A 26,740-nucleotide genomic window follows, 5' to 3' on the forward strand; every position below is an offset into this window, starting at 1 on the left:
AATGGGCCCAAACGGTGGCCCCCGTGCGTGTTTTACTTAGTAAAACAGCTGCATTTAATAAAAAAAAAATTACGGTCATAATTAAATTTTTTGGGTGTTATATTGCTGAGGTTGTTTTTTTAAAAAAAAGTGCTTTTTAAAACCATACCGTGGAACAATAGTCAACTGTAGTAATGAGCAATAAAAGTATAGTCTATGGGTATGGTCTAATATCAAAATTTGTATGGAGCGGAGGAATGTAATGAAAGTCATTGAAAGGTGAGTTTTTTTATATGAAATCGCCATTTCCTCCGGTTTGTATGGACATACCATACCTGGTTTGTACATTCATTGGTAATTAGTGCTGCTCGAGTAAAATCATCGTTTTAAAATTAAACAGCTTGTGTATGACTGATACACCGTTATAAAAACGTAGCCAGAGTATGTACAATGTACATACTAGTTGAATCATGGAAAATAAGACACAAAAATTAATATCTCTCACTGTAAATACCTACAAAAGGTTCTTTTTAGCGAATCTGCCATTCAACCAATGGACTTCGTCAAGCATGAGTGGTACTCTAAGTAGAATACTGAAACTGAACAGTGTATCAATCAAATTTTAACACTGTAAAGAAATGTGGAAAAAAAATTCTTTCAAAATAGTACGTTATTTGGCAGCTGTCACTGTTCACAGACAACTTTAACCGAACGATTCTTTACAACTGGTTTGTAAGTTTTTTATGCGACAGAATTATGGTAATCAAGCTCTATGCTCTAATGAGTAACCGACATCAAAGAAAAAATTAATTAAGTTAAAGTTAGTCGGGGCATGTTTTGTTTGCGACCAGAGCGGGATTTGCTGTAGATTTTGAATAGACGCAAAATTACTGATGATGCATTAAATCAAAAAATCTTTTCCGTTGCCTTCAATTCCTCTCTGATAAGAATGACCAAAAGCCAAAAAATAAGCAAAATGGAATAAACGTCTAGTCTTTGGACCACAATAAATTTATTCTCCACCTGAATTAAGTGTAAAACAAAATCTCATAAATATCTTTACAGATTTCACAATCGTCAGGAGGAGTAGTTGGTGTTGTTACTGTTGGGACACAAAACAAAGTTAAATTACCCTTCCGCCATTCCAGTTGCTCCGGAGTCTAGAGCCCCTGAAAACCCGTGCTTCCACGTACGTAATAAACGCGTACTAAGCAAGCTGACCCTAATCTATTCAAAGAAGTGCGTGTAACATCGATTTATTCGCAGCTTTATTGCTTATTTCGTCTTTTCTTTCAATAATTAATTAAATAGGAGAGGTCTGCAACGGGTTGGATTACTGGAAGGATGGACATTGCCCTTTGAGTACTAAAGTAATAACATTGGAGTAATGTCACAAATACAAGGGTCTACACAGAGTAAAACTATTCTACACAATCTCTTATCTATTCCTGACTATAACAAAATGATTGCACAGCGACTATAACACAGACCCATAAAAATATTTCTCAGTTTGTATAACGAGTCCATTTCGCTTTAAACAGAAATTAAAATTCATTCAGAATGGCATCAGTTTCCATTGAATTCATTTTATTAGTGATATTACTTGTTCGTTGTGTACATTGTTCTGAATATGAAACTGTGAAAAGCGCGGAAAACTCAGACATAATTCCAAAAGCCCGGCTACTTGTCAACGATTTCCTAAATAAAACCGAAAATGAGTTCGTTCCTGGTCTTGTCATTAGTGTATCTGTTAAAGGTGAACAGAAGTGGCTGGAAGCATTCGGAAAAGCCAATATTGAGAATAACGTCACTATGACTGGTGATTCTGTGATGCAAATTGGTTCAATCACTAAGTCGTTCATTGTTGGCTTAGCGTCTCGATTGATGCAAGAGAATAAATTGGATTTCGATGTACCGATCAGAAAGTATCTATCCGTAAATAAATTTCCCGATAAAACATGGAATGGAAGTGTTGTGAATATAACATTACGGCAACTTTTCCAAATGACGGCTGGAGTTCCCAATAATTTGGATGACCTTGAAGTAGGGAAATGTCTTCGATGCACAAATCAAATTGAGCGTTTAATCTTGATGCGAGATAAAGAATTGGAATTTGAACCAGGAACTAATTTTTCATACACTAACTACGGCTATGAACTTGCTGGTGCGGTCATGGAGTCAGTTCTTGAAAATAAGAGTTTAGATGATGCTGTGAAAGAAATGATTGATAATGTCTTAAAGCTGAACAAAACAGCAATCTATGATTCACATGTGATAACACCACACATCGCCTCTTTCTACACAACTGACAATGGTAGTTTTTCCAACAGTGGAATGTGGGGAGATATTTTCCTGAACGAACTACATGCCGCTGGTGGTATCATCTCCACTATGACAGATTTAATAACATACGGTCAGATCTGGTTAGATGCTTATAATGGACGTAGTGAACAATTCCTCAAACAATCCTCTGCAAAGAGCGCCTGGACACCAAGTGATGTGAGCCCAATTTTTTACGGCATGGGATGGGTTATTCAAAATAATACCAGTGTCGATAGACGCAGCGGCAATCAAGTAGTGTGGCATGATGGTGGGACATATGGGTGCCGATCGATGCTCGCTATATATCCTGAAACGGAAATAATCATCGCTGCATCGGCAAATTTAGGAGAATGTGGTTTGGAAACTTTGATTTTAGAAGGTAACTTAGCCGATCTATTTGCAGGCAATTAAACTACAGACCTTCAATATATTTTTTTTTATCTGACATTATATTGGCAGGTACTTGAGGTGATGTCTTTGCTTTCTAAAGAGAACTTTTAATATTTTAGACGTTTTTGACCTTCAAATCTGGAATAATTTTGTAGGTATTCAAAATTTTCGTGATTTTGTTGTGCTGGGAATATGTGGGAGTATCAAAAAAAAATCCAAAGCTGTCCGATACCCCTCACGTCGCTGCTCCGGCACTTGTCCCAGCAAATAAAGAATTTTCTCATGTTTTGTACCCATCGAAAGGTAGTCGCATTAAAATTATAGAAATACTGAAGGTAACGCAAATGCGCAAGTGCGCACGGATCCCTACTTTAAGGTGAATTTACAGTTTGTTCAAAAATGAAATGCACAGTTTTTAGTATTTCGAGACATTTCAAAATTGCAATCTGTCAGATAGTAAAGGATGCGTTTAATTACCCGGCGCATTAAAAGATTTGAAATTTGAATGATTTTTTCCACAGCTACATATTTTTGCATGTTAAGTTTCTTACATTTTTTGCAGATAGCATTTTAATAGTAGGAAACTTAGATTTCGTAGGAAGAATTCGCGGAACGAAAAATGTAAATTTATTTTGAGTCTGAGTATTGTTCTACATCTATGATTTCTCTTAGATCGTGTTTCTATTCAAACAAATCGATGGTCTTTGAATACTCAAATCTGTAGAAAGACCGTCTGCTTCATACATTTAGCAAATTTTTTACAAGAAGTTTTATCGGCACTTGAAGTGACGATATTGGAAACACGAATAAGCATCAGGGAAAAAAAATTTGTCAACAATTATTTTCTACAAATATATAAATATTTGGCACAAATATGTAAATATTTGTAACAAATAAATTCGCAATTTATTTGTAACAAATATATAAAATATAAAATAATTTTAAATTATTTGTTATAAATATTTTAAATATTTGTGACAAATAAATTCCAAATTTATTGTGACAAATATTTAAATTATTTGTGACACATATTTTATAAATTTGCAACAAATATTTAAATTATTTATTAGAAATAAATTCAAAATTATAAATATCATAAATATTTTAAAAAAATTGTGACAAATAATTTAAAATATTTGTCACAAATAATTTTGAATTTATTTCTCATAAATATTTGAAATATTTGTGACAAATATTTAAATATTCGAACCAAATTTTCAGCATTAAATTTGCTTCGAATAATTGAATTTTTTTTCGTGATGATTTTTTGCTGCTAATTGAAGTTGAACAGTTAGCCGCTGTACAACACCATCGATTTCTTTGAATAAAGACACGATCTAAGAGAAATTATAGATGTAGAACAGTAAAACAATACTCAGACTAAAAATAAATTTACATTTTTCCGTTCGCAAATTCTTCGCATTCCTACTATTAAAATGCTATTTGCAAAAAATGTAAGAAACTTAACATGCAAAAATCTGTAGCTGTGGAAAAAACCATTCAAATTTCAAATCTGTTAATGCGCCGGTTAATTAAACGCATCCTTTACTATCTGACAGATTGAAATTTTCAACTGTCTCGAAATACTGAAAACTGTGCATTTCATTTTTGAACAAACTGTAGTTGCCTTATGTTGCATACATATTGAATTCGCTTGCGTCGGCAACTGGTGGTGAGGTGCATCAGCAGGTGCAAAAACATAAGTCACAAGAAAATGTGACGATGGTAGCATTACAAAAATGAATTCATCTGAAAGTTGGGATCCGTAAATTCTCTGATCCACTGAGGCTTTGCGTTACCTGCAGTGTTTATATACTTTGGTCGCCATAGCTTTTAAATGAGCCCCATCTTGCTATGCTTCGACGAATATCGTCAAACTTGGTGTCATTTGAAAAAGAATAGTGAGAATACCTCTCAACCAGGACTAATATCATCGTGAGTCTACACTAAGCCTTCAAATGAGAAAAAATAAAAGTATTTCTCATTGTGAGTGTTCCGCTCGACCAAAATAAGTAGAAAGCGCTCATATTGATGAATTTATTGCGAAAGTTGTTTACACCGAAAATCAAGATTGTCTATCGACTTGCACTTGCATACTTACCAGCACGGGTAATAAACATTTTGACTGACTTTGAGACCAAGGAAGAAACGTTCTAATTATTAAAGAAATAATTGAACATTATTAACTATTAAGCGATACACAAATTAGATAGACAAAAACTTCTACTAAAACATTTGTATCGACTAGGAACAGATTTTTCATTTGCCCATTTAATAAATGGCGTTTACGACCTGCTGCTACTTTTTGTTATTTTTTGGTTTGGATTTATGGATTATTGATAATTGTGATATGTGGTTACCGAAACAATTATTGTGGAAAATCCCAGTGTAAAATATCACACATCGCTGAGTTGTTTTTGTGATTAATAGGATCAAGGCGACAAGTATTTAACTCGAAACAGATGGGGAAACACAAATATTTGATTTTTAAATTTTAATAAAATATGAAGCGTCTTACAGATTAGAATTAGTAAATAGACAGATATGCTCTTGCACCTAGTTCCTTTTCTTTAAAATTCTAACAGCGAGAATTATAAAAATGTATTTAATTGATTGAATGCTCATATCATATAAAACATTCAACGATAGTAATAAATTAAATTAAAATAGTTTTGCCAACCACAAAAAACATTTACCGTCGCCACACAGCAAAGTTCATCGTTGGTTTTATATGACTAGCTCGTTCCACTCGTATCGCTTCATCGTAAACATTGTCAACGTTGTAAAATGATTTCAATTCATCGATCGCCGTCTCCTCCACCTGTGTCAGAATCAACGATTTCGATTTCAGCTTTTCGTAATACTCGCGCTCCTTGCGTTCGTCTTTTAAAATTTTCGTAAAACATTCCGTTTCACATGGCGTCGACTTTGATTTCGGTAATCGGTTGAGAAAGGGAGACGGCGTCTGGGGTGGACTCTGGAAGAAGCTGGCGCTCGGACCAGGAGATTGGGGTGTACTGATCGGTGATGCTTTACTTGATGATTGGTTCGGTGATTTGATAATGTTAGCAAAACTGTTTGTTGACGTATTGGTACCCCATACATTATTATCTACGGAGGACGAACTTTCATGTTTATCGACGGCGGTTGTTTCGTCAATACTGGTGCCGTGCAATGTAAAACTTTTCCTTTGTTTCTGTGTCATTCTTTTTGTTGGAGTAAAATTACCCAGGCTGAAATTGGAGCGGGACGACAGGCTCGAGTCGTCGTCATCGTAAGTGGATGTAGTTGGAATGTCTATTGGACTTGTGGGAGACTTTTTGCTTAGCGATACGAAATTTTCCTTTTCTTTCTCTTCATTTTGCAGAACCTCATTTAGTCTTGGACTTGGAAGCAATCCTTTCTTCTTCGTGCTTTTCTTCTCGGAAACTTTTGTCCAATTTATCTTGCTATGCAACTCGTCAGCAATTTTCGCGGCCTCTGAACTTAACGGATTGACTTGGGCCGTTCTCTTGTTTGTATCATTCAATTCAATCGACAAGTTTTTAATTGCTTCTTTAGCTTCCTTTTCATAGCTACGACGATCCGGTGCACTATTCTTTGATTTTTTGCTTTCCTTTATCTTTAAATTATTTTTAATTTCACATTTGTAGTTCAGATCGACTGTAAAATCTTCGACAAAACTTTCGAGTAAAACATCGCCCAATTGACCATCATTGTCGAGTCGCAGACTCAGTTCATGGACACCTTCCTTAATTTTAAACTCTTTTCGGTAGAGTTGCTCGATTTCTTTAAGTAGTTGCACATCCAACTCGTCCAAAATGTGATGCTCCAAAACACGGGCCATATTCTGTACGATGAATTCCGACGAACATTTTTTCAACAATTTACAATTGTATTCGTGTGCAAATTCCAGCATATCAGAACATTTCCGTATAGTCAGCCGGTCAATTAGCAATGTTTCAAAGATGTTTCTCAATTGATTCAGGAAATATTGATCACATATTATGATCATGTTGTACAAATAGTTGTCCGAATAGTTTGCCGATTGTGACATAATGAGTTGCGTGTCATTCGAGTACAGGAAATCGATTATTGGTTCCATATATTCGATTGGAACGGATGTCAGGTTAACGGTTGATCGCTGTAAAATCGTGAGGTAAATATGAATATCACATTCGGAATCAAAAGATTTTCATCTGCAAAATTCACCTCAGACCAATTGTTGTTGAACATCCAATGGAAATACTCCATTCGTGCGACTAAAACACATTTATGTGCTCGGATTTCTCGATTATTTGCACACACTATGGTGACGTCATATAGACTCGTATACGTTTTACGGTTCAGCTTGATGGTGGTGTCCTTTTTCGCCGAGCTGTAAATATTTAAACAAAAAATTATTTCTCATTTCTTGACAGATTTGCTTTCTACAGTTGATTCATTCCAAAAAAAAAAACTCATTTGACTGTTTTTTAAGAGTTTCAATAGTCTTTTACATGCTACATGCGTCGAAAACCGTACTATTCACGTTTCAAGCATTTCTTTCGAAGCCTTCAGCATGTAAAATCCATTATATAACTCGGGATAAAAATGAAAAGTCTCATTGTCGTGTGTTTATTGACCTCGGCTTCGTCTCCGATCAACAAAATTCACACGAAAACCCTATTTTTCATCTTTTTGTCGCTAGTCATGTAAAAGCTTAATGTACATGAATTGGGATAAAAAGATGAAAAGTGGAGTTTTCGCGTGAATTTTGTTGATCCGACTCGTATCCGAGGTCAAAAAATACCCGAAAAAGAGACTTTTCATTTTTGGATTTTACATGCTGATAGCGTCGAAAGTAGTGCTTGAAACATGAAAAATAAGGTTTTGGACGCATGTAGCTTCGCCGCAAAATTTGAAAACTCGTTACGTTCCACTCCAAAATATCATACACTGGGAAGCGCCCAATTGATTGGGAATATCGATGACTTTTAAAACTTTGATAAATCTAAAATTGTGTTTTCTAAGATGAACACACTGTAATTGTCGAAATATTTAAATTCCTAAATTTTGGCAACTTTGCTGTTTTGGTGGTCTACATAATTCAATTTTGTCATAAGAAATGCATCGTATTCGAGTACATCGTTCACAAAACCAACATGTCTTACCCGCATATTTCATATTTACTTGTAAGACTACATACTGCAAGCATTAAGAAATATCAATTAATATTTTTAACCGAAATTTGTGGTCGATTATGTAAAATGCATTTAAGCCTAACCGAAACATTGCTACAGAGACCAAAACCACTTTGAGTTATTTATCGAAACAATTTCGCTATCAAATATCGGTAAGGTTCACTTCAATTAATAATAACCCAATAGGTGATTAACACAATTCGTTTGAAAGTGAAATAAAAACGACATTTTTTTGGACTTTTATGACCTCAAACATGTCGTTGCGAACTTTTCGATTACGTAAAACCTCAGAAAGTGATTTAAATTGAGGTCACTGGCCTGTTTTTTGCGCAAAATAGATGAAAACTATGTGAAAACAATTATTAGGAAATTGTGGTCATAAGAATCGCGATGTGTCCTATACGCTTGTCAATGTTCCTTTGCTAGATACGGATTTTAATTATAACTACAGTAAGCGGTGGTTAATGAACAAAATATGAAGAAATTGACCTGGGTTGAAGCTGTTTAAATCCAAAAATTGCAATAAATCGGTATGAAGCAATTGAACAATGTGTTGTAGGAAAAATTAATTTTAGGTCGCTATCGGCACTTTCAAAACGAAGTTTTTCGATTTTAAGAGATACATGATGTTATACCGCACTGTCCGAGCCGAAAGCAGCCCACATTCGACAAAAAATACAACAAGTCCTAGGTCAGTTAATCTTCTGCACCTTTGAGATCATTCCGATAATTTAAAAATTTTATTCGACTTTGTTCTAATTCTAAGTGATAATCCTTACTCTCATTTGTTAAATGACCGCCATTTCTGTAAGTTTTTTTATTCGACGTTCCATTCGAAAAATGGTCATTACATGTATGTGTATGTGGAAATCATTTATTAAATGCATGTTGTGACCCCACGGACTATTGACAGTTGAATCATTGATGTTCGAATTCATTTGTTTTTAATTCATTAATAACTATTTTAGATCAATTTTGTGATACGAGTGGAACTCACTAGTTGTCTTGAAGCAAAGAGCATCCAAACTTCAACTAAGTGCAAGTTTTCGGTTTTTGATCACCTTTCACCAGCCACACAAACTTCGAAGAATTTTTTTGAAATTGGTTTTGGCTTCTAGGTTCGAATACCTTTCTAGGCACATATAAAAAAGTCCACTAGAAAATGCGTCCGATTTCGGTAGGCTGTTTTTCAAAAGAATCCCTCATTCCTATCCGAGGTGAAAGCGAGGCTTTCATTTATACAAGTCAAAATAACAGTTTCCGAAAAGACCCGTAAAATTCGAAAAAGGTCCTTTTTTCATATAAAAATGCAAAAGACCCTTCAGGAACCACCTGAAATCCCAGTATGCGAGTTTTAACGCTCATGTAAATTAAGTAATGACTCATTTTCCAAGGGTAAATTGAGTAACTGTCGTTACTTTTGTCTTATTATGATAAAATCCCTTAGGATGTGCTGTAGTTTATACTCGACATGCACTGATACTAGAGCAAGCGTTCGCATATGTATTGCGTAATGTCTCGTTAGAACTACGGAGCATGTTCTAACATGAGACATTAAATTAGTTCGTTTTAATTAGCAACGACGAGCTGAAACAATTGGGACTGGTAGACTAGACAGTTGCATATATAAATATAAATACAAAATTGAGGTGTAATCACACAAAATCCACAACAAAAGACTCTGGTCCAGAGTAATCAATCAGCGATTTACTGAACAAACAAAATCCGAATGAATAAACTTTCTGCTGTCCTATCGTCAATCGGAAAGTTTTGCTGACTAATGAGAAACAACAAAATATATTTTCGAATCTTTTGATAGAATCGAGAGCATTGTTTTACATTTAAGTGTATGTCTTTCATACGTTCGATGTAATCTTGACGCTTCTTCTCTTTGCATATTACAACAAAATTACAGTAACCCAATTTTATAATAACACCACGAAAGTGAATATTTAGAGGCAAGTAATAATTATTCAAACAATGGCCCGATGTTTTTATTTTTTCATTGTCGAAGGCTAAAGTCATTAAATTTGAAAATATGGTGTGGATAGGGACCAGAATTTTTGATTGGATAACAAATTCAATTCTAAGTAAAATCATATTTTAAACAAATATATTTCAGTTAAGCCGTTTACGTAAATGAATCATTGTCATGTGACACCATACAAGACAGAAATAAAAACTAACGAAACCACAGCGAAAATCACTCTCAAACTTAAATTTCACTGTTGTTCATTGAGAAAGGTAGGTAATTTAGTATTGATGATATATTTGTGATATGATAATATACCCAAGCCTTTTGTATAAATAATAATGAAATTTAAATACGAATAAGACTCAACGTACGCAAAAAGCAAATGAACTTGGCCAATTTTTTATTAAACTAGCACGATCTTTTGAAGGTACCCGATACCATATTAGACAATCTAGAGACATCAATGAAGTCCAAGTCTGTAAATAGTTCCACGATAATAGAACGTCCTCAACTATGAACGAGGTCTTTGAGGTCAGATAAATGAGAGAATCTTTAAAGGGATAATCATCTGTTGTCGACTGAACCAACAAAAATGAGCGATAATAAGAGTGGTTTTAATATCGAAATGAATGTCATAATGAATGAAGTAAAAGATTTTGTATCAAAGACTAAGTGGTACAAAAGGAGCCAGATTCTACAATTTTGTCATGGTACGTCTGCCGTTTCTAAAAGACTATCTAATTAGGAACTGGCATTCATTACATTGGGGTATTATAATTTGATATCGAATTTCAGAATCATATCGTTAAAAATTTGAATTTGTAGATTGTACACTAGTGTTAGTGTTGTTGATTGATGGCATCTCAAAAACTTTTGTTGAAAAAAATTTAAAATATTACAGACATTTGAAGCCACTCGAAACGTACAGGTGTAATCACACAACCATTTAAATTATATTTGTTATTCGTGGAAAGGTTACAAGCGCTAATAAAGGCGAGAGTCGCGAAATTGTAAACAATATCCAATGTTCAGCTACTTAAAATATATAAAATAAATGAAGAAGGTTGTGAGGAGTAGTTCTACTTTTTACACAATATTTAATTGATGAATTTGTTGAGCATACTGACCTTATTGTTATTAGTAAGATTCGGTCAGAGTCCTACAGATTATGTCAGTAATAACTGAAAAGCGTTGACTTGAAAAGGGAATCTGTGTTTGTTGACCTCTAAGAAAATGATTTATGAGATGGAGGTTTAATGATTTTAAACAAAATCGTGTTTTTCAAAAGGCATATGCATTAGATCTTAACTTTCTCTGTACTGTTTATGGGTTTAGAATTGTTAATTTTCGATTTCATTTAGATTGTTACGTAAAAAAAATACTTTCGTTTTTACCATTGTAACTTAAGTTCGTTAACAATAAACTGTGTCCCAGTTTTAAATCTTCCAATTAAAAAACTTCAAAGATAAATCAACGTTCTTCACCGATTCCATTTTTAATTGGTTCGTTGAAAGGGATCGCCGTGTATTCGTTTGATTACTATCAACGCAGCAAAAATTATTCCATTTTCGTTGGTAATTTATTCGTGATACGACAATAAGTTTCAAATTTATGCATGACCTGTTGTTAATCAGGTGCTAAAAAGTAATTTGCAAAAAAAAAGTTTCTCAAAGTCCCAATGAATTTACCGGATATAAAGAAAAAAAAAGCTAAATTGAACATAAAAATATTGATAAGTAATAAATCCACAAAACATATCTCTCTCTTTGACTGTAAACAAAGATTATAATTTCTCATTTTTTACCTTATATGTTATAATCTTATCAATTTCATTGCTTTTTTGTATTCAAATTGACTTTGAATTAATTAACACTTTAAAGCGCAGAGAATAGAGGAGATATTGTACAAACAGACATTAATAGACGATTTGTCTGTCTCTGGCTTAATTATGCAAAGTTATTCTTTGAATGAAATTGACTGGAAATTATGCCTGAATGGAGTTGAATATTTTTTTTTTTTGATAAAATAATTTAATTGTGCAGGCGGGAAATTTTCGAATCTTTTTCTTATTTTAAATGAATTTGGCAAATAAGTATTTTTCCACATGAAACTTTAACGACAAAAAACATTTACCCCAAATTTACCCCTCCAGAATTTGACGACATTTTAACACAGGTTTGATTAATCTCTACATAGAATTTAGCATTGGAAAGGGCGTAACCAAAGATTACTGATCAAAATTCCAAAGTTCTGATTGCCCAATTAGACTACAGTTTTGTACAACAGCGTACTTACAATATTTTAGGTTTTAAGCGATAGTTATCTTGAATGGATCATAAGGAAATTTATTTTATTGCCTATCCACCCGGAATATTGTTGTTACACGTACATTTCCCACCCGCGGAAAGCGATCGTTACATGTGGGAACTTTTTCATTACATCACAAGTGAAGGAATATTCATATGAAAATTCATTACATATCAGGAGATTTTCATTACATACCAGCAGAATTTCATTACTTATCAGCAAAAATGTATCACATAAAATGTTCTTTAGCACTGAAATCGAAACAATGTCTTCTTGAACACTTTTGGTTTTGAACTGTCAGGTCCTTGGGTGGTAAAATGTACTCGTAACAACAATATTCCGGGTGAATAGGCAATAAAACAGCATACATTGGATGCTGCTTGGTAGTTCATTACACTCGGAATCAATTTTATGAACTCGCGAACTCACTCGTGTGGTTTTAAGCAACTCGCTTTGGAAACGGTTATTTTGACTCGTGTAGTTGCACACCACGCCTTCGGCTCGGATATGCAAACTCTACACTTGTCAAAATAACCGTTTCCAAAGCTTGTTGCTTAAAACCACACTTGTGAGTTCGGCTCGTATCACAAAATTGATCCCTCATGTAATGAACTACCTCCGCAGCATCCAATGTAATCTACTATTAATTTTTTCCACCTCGGCTGGCGGCGAAACTTTATCTCACATTTCTTTTTTAGTAAAATACCTCAAATTTCAATGGGATAAACGCTGGAAATGGCTGATTATCAGTTTATTAACCGCTTCTTTGGATGAACAAACTACACATAAGAAGCACTATACATTTCTATCGTGTTGATCGTGTCGAAAACCGCAGTCGTTTAATTTTTCTTGTATTGGCTGGGGAACTTCCACAAAAGTCGACGAAGGGTGTTTTTTGTCCGTCATTTACTGCCGCTACAGTCTATGAACATACATCTGTGGGGGTTCATTGGATAGGTATTATCCAGGAGACACGGGGCAAGCGCAAATATCTTACATGTCTTGTACCGTTGTTCGACAATAAAACAAAAATATTGTGTCTTAGTCTTTAGATCAGTAGATACAGACATCAAAAACAGCATAATAGTGTAATTTTCTAAAATTAATATTTTGCTTTCGAGTGGAGGAACGCTATTCACTTTGTACCCAAAAGTATTCTGAACCTATAACTTCTATTGCAAATGTGGTATCATTGTAAAGCTAGGTGAAGGGCATCCACTGATCTAACCATAAACACCAGGTATAAGATATCACCTTTTGAAGTTCATCAAAATTTACAGCCTTTGATAAATCAATTTACCAATATTTTCATGCAATCGCTACCAATGGGTACTTGATAACGGTTAATAGATTGAAAATATTTATAAAAGGAAAAAATAATCACTCGAGTATAAGTTCCCAAAAAAACCCTCACACAAAAATATATGTCCACTACAGATGTACATGCCAGTCTGACCATCGCCCTGTTTGGTAATAATACTTAATAGGTTTACGTTTCATTGTGTCAATGACTGACTGACACACTCAAATGAGTTTGTTTAAAAAAAAGTCTGTCGAAACCAATTTTCCCAATTTAGTCGAACATATACGGTTCTAATCGCATTATCGGTTTTTTTAGAAGTCCAATTTGCATGTCATTATTTATATCACCAACAGCTACCTGCTCAACACCCAAATACATATGATTTTGACTCATTTTGCTGATAAAATTCATGCGTGGAGATGTGAAGAGCTCATAATTACTTTAATGTATATTCATAAAAAAGCGACATAAACAACTGAACGAAGATTATTCATTTGTTGTTGTTTTTGTAAATGAACATGAAATTAACAGCGATACCAGTTCAATAGTACATCGCGCCAGTCTATAACACTCAAAATGCCTATACGTATTATGTTTGATATGGATTTTAGTTTTGTATATTTTGAATTTTTCGCAGAACGAATGGAGGTGGCTGCAACCTGTAACGGATTTCATGATAAATGGATGGTGTATAACGAAATATCGTATATCGAATTTTACCATAATGTCCCCACCCTGGGACCGAAAAATAGAGGAACCTCTTTATATATAAGGGTAGGTGTAATCAAATTTTTTGTTAGTTGTTTTTTGCTGTTGGATATTTAATATACACTTGAAGGTATAACAACAAACTGTAGTAAAATATTGTTCGGTATATATTGCTGATGAAAATATTGTGATTTCCATGATACAGAAATTCGTGTTATTCGTTACTCTCGCAAAAGTTTATTAGTTTTGGTTAAGAAAGTATTGTGGAAATAATTTGCATGTTTTAGTCATTATGGTTTGAAAACATTGTGTGTCGATAAGTGAAAATTTGATCAGTTCTCGTTATACGTTTCTCATTTTATGTTTTTGTTCATTTAACAAGCTGTTTAATTTGTTGCATTTAAGACTTTGTTAATTAAACCACAGAAGACTGATTGGAAGATCTTGACTTAGATGAGCTCCAAACGAAAGACTTTTAACATATTTTGAATCAGAAATTCTTTATCTCAGTTTCTGGCCAACACCTGAACATTTTTATGCTTCCCAATTTTCAAAGGAACCATAAAACCGAATAAACCGACTAACACCATTGAATAGTTATTTACGTATCTGTTGTGGACGGCATATTTCAGGCAATTTCGCGAGTTGTAACCCGAACGAAGTGAGGACGACCGACAAGCGAAAGTGCCTAAAATAAACCGACCACAACAGATGCGTATACAACTTTTCATGTAAAGTGCCGAAAACCACAGAAAATTTCTGCATAACGGGGGTTTTAAACATGAAAAAGATATTAAGAGTCAAAGTTTCTATACAATTCTTAAAGAATTTCTTTTATCATGTAAAAAACGGGAGTGTAAAGACGGCCTATTTCTGGAATTCTCAATTATTATTTTTGCAAAACATCTACTTCAGAGAAACAATAAATCATTAGAATCATTTGAATCATTTGAATGTTACGCACAACAAGACACCCTAATGCTAGTACCAAAATCGATTTGGTTTTCGATACATGTCTCTTTAAACTCGACTAATATAAAAACCTAATACGGACCTAACACCCTTAAGAATACGAACTTCATTCCATGGTCCACAAATAACCAATTTTTAACTTTCCAGTAATTAGATCAAAATGCGTGCCTTCATTGCATTGGTATGTCTCAGCTCAGTGATAAGTCTGTCGACCGCTCAATTCGTTAATGGCCGATTTCTAGAATCGCCAGTGCCCGCTTTGTGCGCCAAACAACAAAGACCTATCCACGAAAGAGCTCCCGACGGTAAAGGGTAAGTAGCGAGGAAAATAACGGCAAATCGAAGCGGAAGAACTGAATTTGATTTAATGTCTTAACCAGATACTTCTTCTCATGGCGTGATCCTGCATTGCAAGGAGTTGAAGAAGATTGGTTGGGCGCAAGAAATTTCTGCCGTAAGAGATGCATGGACTCCGTTTCGCTGGAGACGAGCAACGAAAACGAATGGGTTAAACAAAGAATTGTTGACGCAAAGGTAAGGATGATCATTTTGTTATTTAGTGTGGGACATATTTGGATGAATTTGTTCAATAATTTCATCGTCCCATTGGCCCCAATAACCATATCGGATACATACACTCACCACTTAGTATTTCAGAAGGTCTTGCCTTTGTCTTCTATCTGTAGTTCGTATATACAATAATACGATTGGCTATATAAAACACAAAAGCCACAAGACACTCAGACAATACACTATGCATTCCATACCGAACCAATAAATATCAAGAAATTTATTGTTGTGGTAGATTCTTTAATTGCTTTGTAATGACATGGCTTGCATTTGTTTCATAATCACCGGTAACAAGGCAACATTATGCGACTTCCATTATTCGTATCACGAAATCATCGCTTTAATCATAAATCATTCAAGTCTGAAGAAATGATAGATATGCCAGCGCAGGTATATAACATACCACGGTATCATATACATGGTATAATGTACACAATGAATGGAGAGAAAAAATGTAAATCGAAAATTTTTCCACTTTTTTTTTACTTTTGAAAATTAAACAAAAATTAACGACGACACAAACAATGGTAAATAAAATTACTTTGTTTGTTTTTATTTTGTGAAATATATGTGTGAACATACTCGCGTGTACTTTCTCCAAACAAGTTCATTGAATAAAATTGCGCCAATTGATTCATCTCGTTCATATACTTAGCTCTATGCTATATATACCTGGCCGACACATTGATAGACGTTATAAGTTTCAGATGCGTATTTATACACTTGCGAGTGTGTATTTAAATGCCTCAAATCGATAAACCGTTCGCAAAGACTTATTAAGCTAAAATAAATGGTCAAACATCCGCATATATGGACAAAAATGAATCATGTGAAATTTTAAGCCAAAATAAATCAATTTTGTGGAGATATTTTTTGATGTAAAAGTGAAAACATTTTTCACGTGAGAGCATTCATTTTAATTTGAGGTCAAGGGTGCGGTTATTGGTCGGTCTTTATTTTCCATAACAATTTAGCTGTTCACACAAATCGACATAAGTCTGATTTATTGGTTGGAATGGAAAACGAAAGTGTCTGATCGTGGTTTAGTCGATCGAAACAATGTTATTATTGAACAATGCAATGAAGGAATGTCGAGCCAATATATTTGGAATTTGAAATATTTTTTGTTTCTTTCGAAAACTATCAGGTGAAATATATCTGGACCAGCGGTCGTATCTGTGACTTCAAGGGCTGTGACCGTCCAGATTTACAACCCACAAATGTTAACGGATGGTTCTGGACCGCCGAATTACAAAAATTGGCTCCAACCACTGACCGTCAACAAAACGATTGGTCGGCAAACGGTGGCATTGGTCTGCCACAGCCCGATAACCGTGAACTTCAACAAGGTGGAGCCAATGAAAATTGTTTGGCCGTTTTGAATAATTTCTACAATGACGGTATTCACTGGCACGACGTTGCTTGCCATCACCGTAAGCCATTTGTGTGCGAAGAAAACGATGCTCTATTGAAATACGTGCAATACACAAATCCGCAGATCAGAGTTTATTGAAAAGTTTAATTGCTTACTTTACAACTTTTTCTTCTCTGTTTAATTTATTACTTTCGTTCTTTTTCGTTATAATTTTTTTTATTATTTTCTTTTTGTATAATTTGTATTTGTCTGTTACCAAATATTATTATTTTAGATGAAATTCAGTTACGTTACGTAGAACAGCTTAGAGAATATATAAAATAGAAATACAAAAGGACAAAGACGAGTGTAATTCCTATTCAATTAATCGTTTCGCTCAGGTGTTTGAGTTCAATGAAATTTTTGTTTACTTGTTAATTGTTAGAAATGTTCGACTTCTTTTTGTTTGTTTAATTCTGAATAATGCAATTTGATGGTATATTAATTTTCTGTTCTGTTACTCAAGACGTACAAAGGAAAGGCGCATTGCATTATTTTTATGACAATAAGACAATTATTTCAATAAAAATAAATAAAATTTAAATCTCTTGTTTTCACTCCACTGATTCAGCATGGCAACATACATGGATGGAGCTATGCTACTCACAAAAGTAAGTATTACGATGTGAAATACCATTTGGGATTGATTTCACCGAGTACATATTCTCACCTTCTATTGAGCTTTGACCTACGATTCCTCGGGGGTTACTCGTGGGTTGCAACTAATCTTGATAGTTACTTCTTTGAGAGTTACAACTTCTAGAGATTTAAAGCTTCTAATGATATTTTACAACTTCACGAGAGTTATAACACTTAGGGAACTACAATTTCTTGAGGATAATACGTCCACCAAAGAACTTGACCTCTTTTGTCTCATTCTTTTATTTATTTATTGATTATTTAGTGATATTAGGTAATTTTGAACCACTGCATTAATCAGTAGTATTAATCAGCAGCATTAATCCGTAACCCTTTGATTGATATTGATCTTTCGATTTTCTGAGGCACGTTCGATTGATCAAATGAATGTGCCTATGTTCCGAGTCCAACAACTCTTTCCACTGTAGCAAATTGTAGGTTAGCCCATGGTTCTAATGAGTGAGCGTCACAAGTGGCAGATGTTGAGGAAGGAAAATTTTTATAATTGTGAAATATATTCCTTTAAAGAATGGAATTCAAACGGAAGAAAGCCGAATCATCTCCCACTTTTTGACGCAAAATTTTTAGCCCCGTACGAAGTACTGGGGGCTTATAAGATTAATATGCCGTTTGTAACACGTCGAATTGGAAGCAGACAGTAAGGGCTAAGCATTTGGTTATGTTAATAGATGACGAATCCGCAATAAAAAAAATGTCCGTCCGTCCGTCCGTCCGTGACCCCTCTAGCTTGAGTAAATCACAACCTTTTTTCAAAATTCTTTTTTCCCCGATTGGTATCGACAAAAGTAAGGTCAAGTTCGAAAATGGACATGGTAGGGTCGGCCCTTCCAGAGCTAGGGCCCTATAGGTGTTTTTCAGTCTTTTGACGATATCTACCGAAATACGTACGCAATAGCTGCTTGTGGTGTATCAAATGAAAGGTATTGACGAGTAGAACAAAGTTGCTGAACATTGTTTTTGGGTAAGATGCAACGTGGGCTTGTTGGGAGGGCTCAAAGGTCGTTACTCGGCCCTAAGTGTTTTTTGCACATAAATCGAGTAAATCTCATCCGATTTTGCTAGTTTTAGTTTTTTATGGAAGGTAATTGAATACCGAAAAGAACGTGGCGGAAAAAGTTTCAAATTTGGGCCCTTGGACTAAGGCCGCTACTCGGTCCTAAGTGTTTTTTGCACATGAATCGAGTAAATCTCATCCGATTTTGCTAGTTTTTGTTTCATTTGAGAGGTAATTGAATGCCGAATAGAATGATGGCAAAAGAAGTTTCAAATTAGGGCCCTTGGACTAAGGCCGCTACTCGGCCCTAAGTGTTTTCTGTACATAAATCGAGTAAATCTCATCCGATTTTGCTAGATTTAGTTTTTTATGGAAGGTAATTGAATACCGAAAAGAACGTGGCGGTATTTTTTGCACATAAATCGAATAAATCTCATCCAATTTTGCTAGCTTTTATTTCATTTGAGAGACAATTGTATGCCGAATAGAATTATGGCAAAAAAAGTTTCAAATTAGGGCCCTTGGACTAAGGCCGCTACTCGGCCCTAAGTATTTTTTGCACATTAATCGAGTAAATCTCATCCGATTTTGCTAGATTTTGTTTCATTTGAGAGATAATTGAATGCCGAATAGAATTATGGCAAAAAAAGTTTCAAATTAGGGCCCTTGGACTAAGGCCGCTACTCGGCGCTAAGTGCTTTTTGCACATAAATTGAGTAATCTCAACCGATTTTGCTAGTTTTTGTTTCATTTGAGAGGTAATTGAATACCCAATGGAAAGTTGGCAAAAAATTTTGGGTTTCTAAAATAATGTCGTAAATTGTTGGTTTTATTTGAGAGGTACTTCGTACGGGCTTTCGTAATTGCGCTATGCGCAATTTTAAAAATGAACACTTTCAGTAAATTTGACCATGCCCAACTTGACTTGCATTTTGGTAACAGACGCATTGGAGGGTTGTAGACGTATTAGGGTTCCGGGCGAATTACGGCTACGGACGTATTATGGTTACGGACGAAATAGGATTACGGGTCGTACGGGGCTAAGTCGCAGCAAACGCTCCGACTGTTCTGATGCCTTGTTTTGTTATAATTTTCTTCCTAAAATTTTTCTGGTAAGATTTTTGTTGATAAAAACTTTCCTCATCAGCTGCCATTTGTGACGCATACCTTTTTGCGTGTCGAATCTGTAAGCGTCACCTACACCGATATCAGTTCTTTTGTAAGTGGATATCCTCCACTGTAAGTGGTTTTGGGCGATAGTTGAATACTATTTTATTTGTTTATTTGTAAAGGTGTGTGTACGATCATAAACCTATTAAGAGAACATATCGATCGCGAACAGGCACACTAATTCGGAAGAAAAACAGATTGTTTTTTTATACAACTAAAAAAAATGTTTTTCTTCCAAATTCCAGAACGTCAATGCTCATGCTCATCCGCAAGGCCGATCGAATAATATTTCTGCATCGTACTTCGAAAAGTTGACAAAAGTATCTACTTTCATAAATTTAGTTGCCATTAGGGAGGATGTACCCATCCTCGGACGTACATAAGCCATCGACTATATAAAAAAAAAGTTTCATATTTTCCGAGAACCATCTCTCAGACTTAATTAAATATTCAATTTGCATCATAAATACAAGTATTGAAATTCGTCATTTGTAGAAACTAGAAGCTTCACAAAGCTGAGAAAGCCACTAATCGTCCGAGGATGGGTACATCCACCTTATAGGAACTTCATGGAAAAAATTATTCCAAATTTGGATGTCGAAAATTGTTTTGTTAAAGTATAGTTAAACATGTTCTAAATGGACACGAGACGTTTCTTGTGAAACCTGTTTCAGAAACGGTTAATAGCACGTACTTCTGGTTTGATCTAAAATTGAGCTGTTTAGAGTTATGGCCTTTCATGGACAGATATGTAAGTCAGAGACATAAGGACCAGAAAACCATTAATACCGACTAACGGTTGCATCACTTACATCCACTTTCACGAGACGTCTGAACTTATTTTTCAAGACCTGAATTGTGATAAGCAATAAAAACAATAGGTCTTATCAGACCTCGACTGGCCATGGGGAGTGACTTGGAAAATCTCAAGTACGCCTTTTGTAATTTTATTGAATTTGCTATGTTGTATCCTTTCTATAAAGCTTTTTGACGCCTTTTCTTCACTTTAAGCGCCTTCTCCACCGCAGGCAGATATGTGCAATCGCTTTGAATTTGGATGCGCAAATAATTTCAATTTCAAATTTCAAATTTTCGATAATATTAGGGTCTCTAGATTTCCCTCTAACGTTCTACTAATGCAACTCATTAGAATTGAAAGAAGTAAAGTGCTTCAATGATGAATGTTAAAACTAACAAAAAATTCCATTCACGCATCGAATCTGAATTTACAATTTTCAATAACAAATCAGAAACCATTTTTACGAGGTTACGGTACGGTAACAAACCAGTCCGTAAATTTGAAAACGTTCCATTTAAAATCTAGTTTTTACACAACTGGTTGGTTAACGTTTAAAATGTGGACTAGGTCATGCCTAAAAGTATTATCATCGCTTGAACCACTCACCTCTGGGCGTAAACACCTCCCGCAAATTTTGATAAGCCAAATTTGCCAGCAAATTCTCGAAACAGATCGAATATTTCTAGATTTGTATAGCCACTAAATGGTCCCATTGATGTTTCGATATCTTCAACGTCTGAAACGCAACGGAATAGACAATCAGAAATCTGCTAAATTGATGAAATGAATAATGAAAATCATTACCAGTCAATGTCAGTGCATGATTGCTGTAGATATGCTTCATCATCAGCTCAAACATTTTTGACGACAATCCCGGAGAAGTTAAGTAAATGTGTTTGTCTGGCTGCTCTTCCACAATGTCGCGTAGTCCTTTCGCTCGTGAGAATACTATGAATTTATGGGCAACATAAATGTCGTCATCGATCTGTGCAAATTTCAGCAAAAAGTTAGTTTCGAATCATTTGAGTTTGTTGTACAATACGTACGTGGAATACAATGTCATGAATGGAATCACTTTCCGAAGCTTCTACCATTAAATTCTTAAAACTCAACGGATCGTCAATTAGCTTGGGCACATCTAAAAATCGTTGTGAATGTTCCTTCGAGAAGAAGAAGCCGAAAAAATGTTAATAATTCACCAAATGCCCAGCGTAGAATTTCCGTACCTGCAAAACGACAAACGACTCGGCTAGCTGATCACATTGAATCTCTACAACTCGATCCACTTTCGGTATCCGATTGAATGAAATTTGAAATTCTTTGACGGTGGAAATGTCCTTCTTTGTACTGACAATTTCTTGGTATTCCTCAGCGGCGGCCGGAAGTGTTTTTTTGATATCATGCAAGGAGATCGTGCCACTATTCAAATTGCCATTAGCCACGAAAATTATTTGATTTTCGCGTGGCCACAGCAGTTTAGTGAGATTTAAATTTTTTAATTGAGTGATGCATCTGTAAGTGGAACGTGAGAAGTTGAATAGACCGGTCAATTGAATTTGCCATTTTCTTCCAAGTAATCGGGTTACCCACCTAATGTATTGGTTTATGTCCTCATACCAAATGTACAGCTGATTGCTCTCAGTACAAATAAGAATCTTAAGCGTCTCATCTGTAACGCAAGAATTTCATCCAATCAGAAACCGTTTGTCAAACACAGCGCCTAACACTCTACCTGATTTAACATCACCGTCAACTCCACAAAACTGTCCTCCTAAAATTGCCATTGCTTTGACGGTCTCATGACGTGGTGTCTTAACAGATTTCATTTTGTATTTGTGGAAAATTAGGATGTTATTTGTTGCGGTACAGCAAACGATAGCAGCGTTGCTGGATTCCACCAACGACAACTGATTCCCAAAGGTCTCCAGCTAACGTAAGACGTTGGTGTAGTGGTGATGTAAGAATTCGATGAATAAATCGACGTTACCTTAACCGGTACAGTTGTATCGCCATTCACAGCGCCAAATTGACCACCATTTTTACCCCATGCATGTACTGAGTATTGCCGATATGCCACCGAGTGATAGTCCTTTGCAATAACACCAAGGATCTTCCTGAAACGTAAGAATGGTTCGAATTTTTGTGTCAAATTTTTATCCAAAAATTGGTTTGCCTTTAACTTAAATTAAGACTCGAATAGCTCAGGTCTGTACTTCGATCTGAACCTGAATTTAAGGTCGACATGAGAATATTTGAATCTGAACCAACCTGACCTGAGTTCACATGAAATCCGAACTTTAACCGAACTTTTACTGACTTTCAGATTTCAGGTAAATTGTGGTCAGGTGAAAATATTCCGCTCATGTGCAGTTCCAACCAGGTTGAGATAATCCGAGCTTCTGGTTTCAGGTCGACCTGACCTGTTATGAGCCTTAAACTTAATCCACAAGACAAATCTTCCAACTCAGTTTATCAAACTTTCTGCGTACCCTGATTCCGGTATTACACCAAACTGCACTTCTTTAAATGAGTTTTCCTTCAATACCGGCGTCTTCTTGGACTTTCCAATGTATGTGCCCAGTTGATTGTGTTCATTGGAACCGCAAGCATAAATCTGAAATCATTTGTTTCAGGACTGGAGGTGAGAGTAATTTGAATTTTCACTGACCGAATTACTGTTCGTCAACACCAGAGAATGCTGACGAGCTGTGCTGATACGAATGATACATTCCGTTTTCTTGATCGGTAACCGTACCAATTTTGGGATAACTAATGTGCTGCTATCACCAATACCTGAATGTATGCAAGGTTTTGATAGAACTGCGTTCGATTTTTGTTTGAAGATTATGCTATCCTACCTAGCTGACCATGTTCGCCATGACCGACAGCATAAACCTTTCCCTGATTATCCAAAAACAACGAATGATGCGTACTGATCGATGCACTCAGCAGGAAAATATTTTCTTTCTTAAAATAGTCCAGCTGCTGTGGATGGATTCTTTCCTCCGCATTGGCGATGCCGAGATTGTAATTTTTGTTGGAACCCCATACGAACGTTTCGTACGCTGAAAATCTGAAAGCGAAACGTTTCCGTTGGATCCGTTTTAATTCGATTGACGAGCGCGATTTTACTTGATTTTCTTATTGTTCGGCGTTCTGCAATAGTTCAGTGGTCTCAATTGAAACGAGTCGCTTATGTCGATTGACGCGCCATGCTTCAGCAGCAGCACAGCATTTTCTATGGCACCTGATGCCATTGCGTAGTGCAATGGTGTTTGGCCTGAAAAATGAGCGAAGTTTTGATTTACGAAACATTTTTTGTTTTGCAGCAAAAACAAATGTTTTACGGCATAGAGTAGTGTGTATACCTGTTGACGGATTAACAGCATTAACTTGAGCACCCTAAAAATAGAATGATTGACAAACCGAACATATAAACGAGTTGGCATAAACAATAATTACATAATTGATAATCCACTCAATAACAGGTTGCCGTTCCGTAGAGGATAGCAGATGTAGAATGGTAGAGCCCTTAAAATGGTATTGAATAACTTTAGACTAATGTTCCTGTAGGGCGGACAAAATTTCCCGAAGGGCAACAAACCTCAAAATCAATTCCTGCAAAATTTTTGCAAGTTTTTGCTATGAAAGCGGCTAACTTTTCGTCGGTTGCATTCTTTCGATGTAAGACATTCCTTGCAACTGTTTCTCCATGATAACGGCTTCGGCAATTTTTTAAGCAATCGTAATTATAATTGCTGATTGTAAACATTGGGTCAAATGTCGGATATCAATCCCAGAATCTCCACTACAACTATTTTTGCACAGTTGGAATATTTTCACTTTTTTGTTAGGGATTTCAGTTGTTGATGCTGTTAAAACTGTACGCTGAGAATGGACCACTGACAATTTAAGGACTCGAGATGAGTTTTCTCAGTATTTTCTTTTCACTACGATCCTTTTAAACCGAATAAATATTTCGCAAGGTTTGTTAAATGAAATTGATCAAAAATCAAAACAAAGTCCACTTACAAACAACACTGATCTGACGTTTCGTCTGACGTGTTTCAAATTAGGTAATAGATTCACAATGAGCGCTGATGATGTACTAGAGTATACGAGAGAATGAACAAATCGTTATCATTTCAAATAATTCATAAGTTCAGCATGGTGTCTCAAAAAATTTCTTTAATAAAACCAACACTAAAAGCTTTCTTCTTCTAATGTACACAACCGACCGGTGAAATGAAATTTTGACACAAAGTGTGTGGGTCATCTGTCAAAATTTTCAGCTCGGGAAGAAAATTGAATGACAATTTCATTTCACCGTCTGGTTGTATATTTGACTTAATGCATGCATCGATACCGAATTTGATAGGTTTGTTCCAAGGCCATATGAATTGTCAAATTTCATCCATAGAATCATAACCTCAATAATACATAAGCGACGTTGCTATGGATGAAATTATCGTTGTTCGGGTTGTCAAAGTTCGTGTTTACAGTTACTTGGAATAAACCTATTGATTGATTGATTCCGAGATTGACTCAGTGAATCTTTTTTCAAAACTTTTAATTCGATTGAATGAAACAGCCTCACGTTGGTAAATTGTTACTGGCGGAAACTATGTTGTTGCGACTAGCTCTGAAATTGTTATGGAAAATTACCAGCATTAACTTACAGTCAGTGGTTCTCATGGCAAAGGGACGCATTTGAAAGCACAACGACGAGTCATAGAAAGTATACAATAACCACAAAGCCATAAAATTTATTTGCTTTTTTCACATTTCCGAGCGGTATTTTCGTGTGAATTGCGACCCTCGCTTCGCTCTGGCCGCAAACTTCGCACTCTTTAATTTTGGTTCTGTTTATTCGGTTTTGTTTACAAGGCAAAATCAAATAACAAGACTCCAGATCGTTTTAAAAAAGAGTAGAAAAGGCGTCTTTTGAGAAATACTCCCAGATGGTTGAACCGATACCACCCATTTTCGCAATGTTCTGAAAGAACAGGTAAAGACACTTCTGAGTTGATCACTAAGGCGGTGACACAGACTCATTACAGATTGTTTGAAATGTCAACATGATAAAAACTTTTTTTTACTTCAAGTTGACATTTCAAACAAACTGTAATGAATGAATTCAACAAAATGTATCTATTTGTCAAAATGACACATGTTTTCAATGAAACTTAAACGACTTAAACTCGTGTGATTTAACTTCACACTCGTTAATTTTTGTTCTATTTATTCGGTTTTGTTTACAAGGCAAAGTCACATAACAAGAAAAATACTATTGAAATAGATACAAAAATTCTGTTAGCAACATCAGCTTGTTCGTTAGACCAACATAATCTATCTTAGAACCTAACCTGAGGAATTAATTCCTTTCTCCACCAAACATTTTTTTAAAAATCGATTGAGAATTACTACAGTTGTCGTGTTAACAAAAAGCAGAAAAGGCTTCTTTCGAGAACTACTCCCAGATGGTTGAACCAATGCCACCCATTTTCGAAATTGACCTGAGGATTTGTTTGGCGCATGCAAAGTGACAAACCATCGGTTTTCCATTCTTCCAGGGAACTAACATCAGACTTCCTCCCGTCCGAACGATTGCGCCCAGTAGGGTCGAGAATTACTGGGATTTTACAGGTGACAAGAGCCCGTTTGATGTAATCGTTGACCATTGCGTGTCTCGCATAACGGCCCGCACTCTTTTTGCAACGCAGTCCATGATGGCTTAGCGTCGACATGGTCGACCTAGTTCCCGCAAACGCAAATGTGAGTAACGCATACTGGAATTTCCATCCGGAACGACACTGCGATCCGAAATGATTTTGTTAACATAATTCTTCTATACACCACTCACAATCGATAAATGATTTCAAATTGCGAGAGATTGTAAATTATTACGAATTTCATTCGAATAAAATGTACGTTTTTCCACCAAAATTGTTTGGTTCTCTCTCTCTCTCTCTCTCTTTGCTCTACTACTCAATA

The 26,740-nt window shown here is 35.4% G+C and overlaps 2 protein-coding genes across 2 annotated transcripts; one reads left to right on the forward strand and one right to left on the reverse strand.

The window, feature by feature from the left end:
• Positions 1-5,170: 5,170 nt before the first annotated feature.
• On the reverse strand, positions 5,171-24,788 carry LOC119075518 (inhibitor of Bruton tyrosine kinase). Its single transcript, XM_037181990.1, has 16 exons — positions 24,351-24,788; positions 24,209-24,277; positions 24,115-24,148; positions 23,879-24,026; positions 23,605-23,819; positions 23,415-23,539; positions 23,236-23,360; positions 22,734-22,860; positions 22,479-22,674; positions 22,337-22,415; positions 21,973-22,258; positions 21,793-21,906; positions 21,551-21,731; positions 21,353-21,482; positions 6,904-7,069; positions 5,171-6,835 (listed from the first exon to the last, which is right to left on the reverse strand). Exons 1-16 carry the CDS (start codon positions 24,516-24,518, stop codon positions 5,384-5,386), a joined length of 3,615 nt encoding a protein of 1,204 aa, XP_037037885.1. The 5' UTR covers positions 24,519-24,788; the 3' UTR covers positions 5,171-5,383.
• On the forward strand, positions 14,244-17,421 carry LOC119077769. The gene is made up of 4 exons (XM_037185083.1): positions 14,244-14,297; positions 15,287-15,451; positions 15,520-15,673; positions 16,857-17,421. The coding sequence occupies exons 2-4, from the start codon at positions 15,300-15,302 to the stop codon at positions 17,220-17,222; spliced, it is 672 nt and encodes a 223-aa protein (XP_037040978.1). The 5' UTR covers positions 14,244-14,297; positions 15,287-15,299; the 3' UTR covers positions 17,223-17,421.
• Positions 24,789-26,740: the final 1,952 nt, after the last annotated feature.

The sequence above is a fragment of the Bradysia coprophila genome, chromosome III (assembly GCF_014529535.1).
Source record: "Bradysia coprophila strain Holo2 chromosome III, BU_Bcop_v1, whole genome shotgun sequence".
In the NCBI taxonomy this organism is placed as follows: domain Eukaryota; kingdom Metazoa; phylum Arthropoda; class Insecta; order Diptera; family Sciaridae; genus Bradysia; species Bradysia coprophila.